At 40.0% G+C, this 6,896-nt stretch overlaps 1 protein-coding gene across 5 annotated transcripts; it reads right to left on the bottom strand.

The window, feature by feature from the left end:
* Positions 1-450: 450 nt before the first annotated feature.
* On the bottom strand, positions 451-6,461 carry sh2d5 (SH2 domain containing 5). 5 transcript variants are annotated; one of them, XM_054616410.1, is made up of 11 exons: positions 6,205-6,461; positions 5,974-6,058; positions 5,688-5,753; positions 5,498-5,578; positions 4,987-5,061; positions 4,737-4,883; positions 3,619-3,819; positions 3,325-3,517; positions 2,799-2,904; positions 2,552-2,711; positions 451-1,450 (listed from the first exon to the last, which is right to left on the bottom strand). In XM_054616410.1, the coding sequence occupies exons 3-11, from the start codon at positions 5,736-5,738 to the stop codon at positions 1,262-1,264; spliced, it is 1,203 nt and encodes a 400-aa protein (XP_054472385.1). In that variant the 5' UTR covers positions 5,739-5,753; positions 5,974-6,058; positions 6,205-6,461; the 3' UTR covers positions 451-1,261. The 5 variants fall into 5 exon arrangements, with proteins under 5 accessions (XP_054472385.1, XP_054472384.1, XP_054472383.1 ...); XM_054616409.1 differs by having other exon boundaries at positions 5,974-6,061; XM_054616408.1 differs by having other exon boundaries at positions 5,974-6,088.
* Positions 6,462-6,896: the final 435 nt, after the last annotated feature.

The raw sequence follows: 6,896 nt of genomic DNA on the forward strand, positions 1-6,896 counted from the left end.
AAAAGGTCCTGCAATAATTCCTACATTCATAAAAGGTTATAAAGTTTTTGTTTAATTTTTTTTAGGGAAGTGTTTATTCTACTTTATGATCATTTTGGAGGAAGTTTTGTTTTGTTGTTAAACTGCATTACATTAAAACAGAGGTGTCTCTTTCATTAAGCTTACCCTTATTGATATAGCTGGAAACACCGGTTAGTATAAATGCTGTTGAAATTCAGTTGACTCAAAACCTCTCTCAAAAAGTTGAATATCATAACCTTCATTAGGAGTGAAATTAGTGATCCAATTCACACATCAAGCAATCCCCATGTGGAGTTCTGCCCTGAGATTTAGAAACTGTGTACAGCATAAATAATTCATAGCAGTAAGTAGCATCTTTCTAAATGACAAACCTGCAGGTGAGGTTGTGCTATGCAGAGTCATAAATAATGGAAAACAACATTTTTGCTGGATTTCGTTTAATCACAAACAGGGGTGAATAATATGAAAATTGTTTGTTGGCCTAATGTGGAAAAGATGATAAAAAAAAAAAAAACTCAGCTTAGTTATAACTCAGCCTTTTGGACCAGACAACAATCTCACATATAACCTTATGATCAAGATCTGATTTCACACAAACTTTAAAACACAGATAATTTGAACATGTCCCTTCTAAAGAGGCCATATGAGCACACAAATACACAGATGTCAACACATAGAAAATATTTAGTGTCTTATAGCAGGTTAATCATCATGTTTGGACTACTGCTTACATATCATCCAGGTCTAATGCAAAACGAACAAAGATTAACATGGAAGCAAGATTAAAATTCCACGAATAATAAAATTTGATCAAATATATATTTGTGCAACATCTAGACAATGCAAGAAAAAAAATGAATGGCTATGCCAACAAGTGCTACAACCTGCGGGATCAATTCCACTCCACAGTTTCAATTTGATACATTTTTACGTCTTAAAAAACACAAAAACTCCTATTCAAATATAAAAACTTTAAAAAAGATTATTTTGAAATACATAAAAAGCGTCGAGCACAACATATTACGCCTTAACAGATAAGTACCCTTTGATGAAATGACTTGTATACTATACGTTAAGTGCCAACACTGTTAATATGTGCATCATATGCAGTTAATAAAGCCTCCCAAAAACACCAAATGTGATTTTTTTTTAAAAAGGTAAAAGATCATATGTGCAAAATAAAATAAAAAGGTGTCACTTATTCTGAGGTTAGTGATCCACAAGTTCCACTGTCCAGGGTTTAAACCCAATTCTTTCTTCTGGTACTTTTAATCTTGAGTGGATTTACGGCCGGCTGCTTGCTGGTTTGTTCCTCCCACTCGTAACAGTGGTTTACTCGGGCACAGCTCAGCAGACAGGCCAGCTCATCCTGAGTCTCTGTGTAGTGTTCGATCAGCTCGGATATGGAGCAGAATTCAGTCTTGTATGCCTGCCAGGAAGAAAAATAATTTAAAAAAACACTGTAAAATCAGAAGTCACAACTGGGGTTATACAGAATTATAGTTTTGCAAATACATCCTTAATCAAATGCCAACAATTACTTTATTAGTCTTGGTTTTAGTGGCGTTTAAGAGTTTGTCTCAGAGCTCAGTTTATGGGATTTTGCACATTAAATAAGTCCAAATACTTGCAATATGTTTCAATGCTTGTCCTCTCCAACACGCTCACACCCAATATACTGTAGATCTTAGTTTTTAAATATAACACTGAATTAGAAAGAAATATGTATCCAAAAGGAAACCTAGATTATTCAAAATTGCATCTTTTTTTTTTAAATATTGTTTTACTTTAGATAAGCCTGAGGAATTCTCAACAAAGCATTGTAACAAGGAGATAGCAAATACATAGGCTATGTAGCTGTGTGGGAATAATATGTTTTCAAACTTTGAATCCACCTAAGAGGAAATTTATGGAAAGTCAGATTTGTAAGGGGTAATATTGGTGTGTAAAATTACAACTTAAATGCCTTTTATACACCTTGTATTAAAAAAAGACTAAAAAAAGACTAAAATATTATTATAAGTTGAATGTTATTTATAAAGTAACATAGTGGAAAAGCTCTGTCATTCAGTCTACATCCTATTTTGTTTCCACTACAAATCTAAGCAAAAAATAAACTGGACGACTAAACGTTTGTTTATAATGATGGATGCAACAATTACATTTTTTCAGTCCCATTACCAATACGTTGGCTTTGGGGATCTGCCCATACTGAGAACTGTTCAGATATCAGAGTTTAATCAATAACCTGTATGTCTCACTGTGTGGAAGTGACTGGGATCATATTTTATGTGTAAGGCAACATAAGGCTCGTCTTAAACATTTCTTTCCTAACTTAAAAATAAATAAATAAATGAATACTTGGATATAAAATTACAGTTGTTTTAAAATAATGGTATCCGATACCAGATCGGCCCCATTGTCACTGATACCCAATACAGCTATTAGAGTCAGTATCGGACCAATATCAGTATATCTCTACTAATAATTATGTATTTAACACAACATTTAATCTTGACAAAACAACTACCTCCAGCAGGAATTTCCCATTGCGGGTGTTTTTGATGAGGTGGGTGATCAGTCCACATGGGAAGCGAATGATGAGGGAGCCACATTTGGGTTTTTTAGGATGAGGGCAGAGGAGGTACGATCCCAGAACATCGTCTGCAAGCAGGGAACAGCTGCTGTCACTGAAACAACCACGAGATCACGCAGTTAGAAAACCAAGGACAAACTCAAGAAGAAAAAAAAACGTTAAATGCAAGAGTGACGCTCACGTTGCGATACCATCCCAACACCACACTGCGTGAGCCAGTGCTTCCTCGGTTTCGGCCAGGCTCGGCGTTCGGGCTCTCTTCGCCGGTGCTTTGTCTTTGTCCTCTCCTGATTCACAAAGAAGAAGAGAAATCATTGTGAAGTTGAAGATGTTTAAATGCCATGTCGAGGTTTAATAAAAGTGAAGATGTTCCACCAGTCGTGTTCCATGTAATCCCAACTCGGTGAAAGAAATGGGTATCTTTAAACGTAACAGGACTGAGAATAACAAAACAAGTGGTGATTAAATAACCGCTATAAACAAAGCTCGTGTTTCAAGGCATTACAGTTTAAAGTGAAGTGAAAAATCTATAATATGACCCACGTGAGACCAGACCATTATCAACCCGTCTTAATCACAAAGACTACCTCCTGACACAACAACAGACAGTGAGTGGCTGCCCATCACCTGAACACTGAGGGGTTTTTTTTTGCTTTACCTAATCAACTCTTTCACTTTGGAAAGCACTCTGTGAACACTCGGCCCACCTTGTGACGCATTCAGTCGCTCCTGAATGTTGCGCTGTTTGAGCGGCGTGAAAGTGAAGGAGCGGTAGGCCCCAGAGCACAGCGCTTTGGTGCGGATGGCTTTCTTTCGCACCAGTGAGGGGGAGAAGGAGGAGGAGGAGGGGAAGACCTCGTCTTTGCTGCTGTGCAGGTCGTCGGAGGACTTTTGATTCTTCTATAGATGGTCGAGGGGAAAGAAAAATGATGGGAAACACTTGGGGGGGTAAGGTGAAAAATACTATGTTGTTCGAGTGAATACAAGAAACACATTCAAACCTTAGTCCCTGGCAGCAACCCTTGAAAAGGGGCTCTTCTGAAGGAGACCAGGGCGCTAACGCTGAGAGGGAAGCCGTGGTTGAGCAGTGAGGGGTTACGGCGGGGCGTCGAGCCGACAGAGTCCTTCTGGGCCTCCTCTGGGTGCTTCTCCAGGTAACACAGCTGGAAACAGCGGCAAAGCAGCAGGTTCAGGAACTGCGCCTGCAGGAGAGAACGTGGAAACAGTTACACTCGAACGGGCTTATCAAGTTTTGAGAAGCCCATTTGACTCAGAACGACTGAAACCCTGATATGGTTTACAAGCAGAAGACGTGTAATGGGCACCGAATAGCAAGGCTGGTTTTGAAGAAGAAGTGTGTGTGTGATTTAGTGCCATCTAGTGGTGACGTTGCAGATTGCAGCCAACTGAATACCCCTCTGCACAACCCTTCCCTTTTCTAAGTGTGTCGGAGAACTACGGTGGTCTTCAGGTTACTTAAAAAAAGTGAAAGTCTCTCTCTCTAGAGCCAGTGGGCTTCTGTAGAAAAGATGGCGGTGCAACATGGCAGACTGTGAAGAGGAGGCTCTCCACCACGTAGATATGAACGGCTCATTCTAACGAAAATACAACGATCTCAAGTGATTATACACTTATGAAAATAAAGTTATGAGTATTTTATTGCATTTCTGCCTAACAGATTCCCCTAAATCCTGCACACCGGTCTTTTAAGTCCAAGTTTAAATGTTTCATTTAAGATCAGAGATGGTCCACTCAAACAGGTGTCTTGATTTATGTCGATCAACCTCAGTGGTGTTGTTGTGGCACTGTGTCACACTCTCTAAAATTATTTTGTACAAGTCTCAGTGGTTTTCACAAGGAAAAAGTTAAACTAGGAGTAATACTTGAAACAGTAAGCCCGTTCTCATAAACCAACCCACATGTCTCGCTAAAAAACAAAGCCATATTCTTCCTTTGATGCACAAAAATGTAGTTTTTATGGGCCCATAATGTCCCAAATAGTCCCACACTTGTTCCACATTTGCACAAACAAATTAAATCCACTTTCCCTCTACATACTAGCAGACCCAAAGCTTGAAAAGCTCCTCTGTTTTAATAAATGACAGTGATCCTTGCTTACCGCTCTGGAGTGCCTTGCTTTAAAGACGTGGCAGTACAGCTGGGCATCGGGGCTGCCCGGGTTGTGGGAGACGAAGGCGAACTGGGCGTCGATGGGCCGGGCGGTGGACAGAGAGACTCTACGCAAAGCATGAGCCATCAGGAGAGTCTGCAGACCAGAAATACATATTTTAATCTTTAATGCCTCCAGGTTAACACACAAACACACACAAAACAGGCCGACTACGTGTGTGTAATGTCTTCATACGTACCGTTTCATCCTCATTGTACATTTTCACACCTTTGATGGAGAATTTTAGGGATACAGGCCTCCGTTTCTTGCATGTCTGATTGAAGAAAACCAACATATTAGATATTTTATTCTCAATTAAACAATAACAAAGTGCACTTATTGCATTCGTATTAGTTGTTGCACTTACTGTATTCGTATCAGTTCGCTGCACTTATTGAATTCGTATTTGTTTACTGCACTTATCCTATTCGTAGTAGTTTGTAGCACTTATTATATTCGTATTAGTCTGTTGCAATTATTGTTTTCGTAGTAATTTGCCTCTGCACTATACTTTTGCTCTGGTTTATGCTTTTAGATGCTTGTTTAAGAAAGGAGATGCACTTATGACTTCTGGTGACTAGTAGTTCTCTTGAATACCTATGTTGAATACACTTCCTGTAAGTCGCTTTGGATAAAAGCGTCTGCTAAATGACTGTAATGTAATAATGTTGCTTTTTTGGGACATTGATGATTTAATGATCAGAACTCACTTTAAGGGACTTCAGCTGAGTGTGCAGTTGCTCTATCTGATCATCCAAGCAGCAGTCATCCACAGGAAATGAGCCCAGGTACTGAACAGCAGAGACGAAAGTTTAGGCAATAAAAAAACAAACAAAAATAAAAAAACACATAATAAAAAAAGACAAATGTAGAAGATGAAAATGACATTTCTAGAGTTACCTCTGCTGATCTAGTCACTGTACCATCTTCTCTGACCGGAGCCTCGCCCATGCTGCCTGTTTATACCTGTGAAACCAGACAGCAAGGACATTTTATAGATTCAAAAGGTAAAGAAAAGACACAAAAATGTATTAAAAAGATTTCACAAAACATGTAAGAAAGTCAAAAGATCACAAGTGTAGTGCTACAGGAGGTTTGAAACATGAAAAAAAGTGTCAAATAAAGTCAAAGATATAGGTCCATCTTGCAATAACACAAACAGAGGAATGGGAGTTATCACTGTTACCTGAGGTTGTGATTGAAGCCTTGTCAGACTGTGCTGCTTTGTACCGTCCTGCGGCTCATTGCCTCATTTCAATGCCTCAAAGTCGCTGCTAACACACGGAGACAGTTCAGGGTCTCTGCTTTACAAACAGTGGACAAAATCCAAAATGAGAAACAGAAACTTCCCCAAAGCAAACCTTTGGACCGTCTCCGGCCCGGGGTAAGGTCGGCGGCGCACCGGAGCGTCTCTCACCTGAGCTCAGGTTGTTCTCGGGGCTTGGGGGTGGGATAGCCTCGAACACCGCCGACAGGCTCTCCTCCTGCGGGCCGGGACTCTTCTTCACGGGGACTAGTTGACGCAGACGTCCTCCTCACAGCTTTACCTGCTGCTGCTGCTCCGCGGTGCGCCAGGTGTGCTGCTGCTGGGGAAGGAAGACTGGGGGAGGAGGAAGAGGAGGAGGAGGAGGAGGAGGAGATATGAATCACTCCTCCTCCCTCCAGCTGTTGTCTCTATATCCACATTTTCTCCCCCCAACACCACACATTCCTCCTTCTTCTTCTTCTTCTTCTTCTTTTTTTTAGCACCACAAAGTTCCTGCACATTGCGCAATTCACCCCAGTGACGTCACAAGCCCAGTGGTGGTCATATATTCATTCAGAAACTGAACATTCCTTAAGTTTTTACATTTTCCTTTTTGAGTTTAAGAATAAAAGTCCACTGGAGGATGATGGAATCTGTTTCCATACATTCCATAATAACTTGATTTTATGACTTAATTGTGCTTTTATCTTATTTATTGTTTCTAAATATGTGTTTATACTACTTAGATACAGGACCAGTCAAAAGTTTGGACACACCTTCTCATTCAACTACTTTGAAGAGTCTAAAATATAAAACATATTCTGGTTTGTTGAGCATTTGTTTGTTTACCACATAATTCCATA

Source organism: Anoplopoma fimbria, chromosome 17 (assembly GCF_027596085.1).
Source record: "Anoplopoma fimbria isolate UVic2021 breed Golden Eagle Sablefish chromosome 17, Afim_UVic_2022, whole genome shotgun sequence".
NCBI classification, from domain to species: Eukaryota; Metazoa; Chordata; class Actinopteri; order Perciformes; family Anoplopomatidae; genus Anoplopoma; species Anoplopoma fimbria.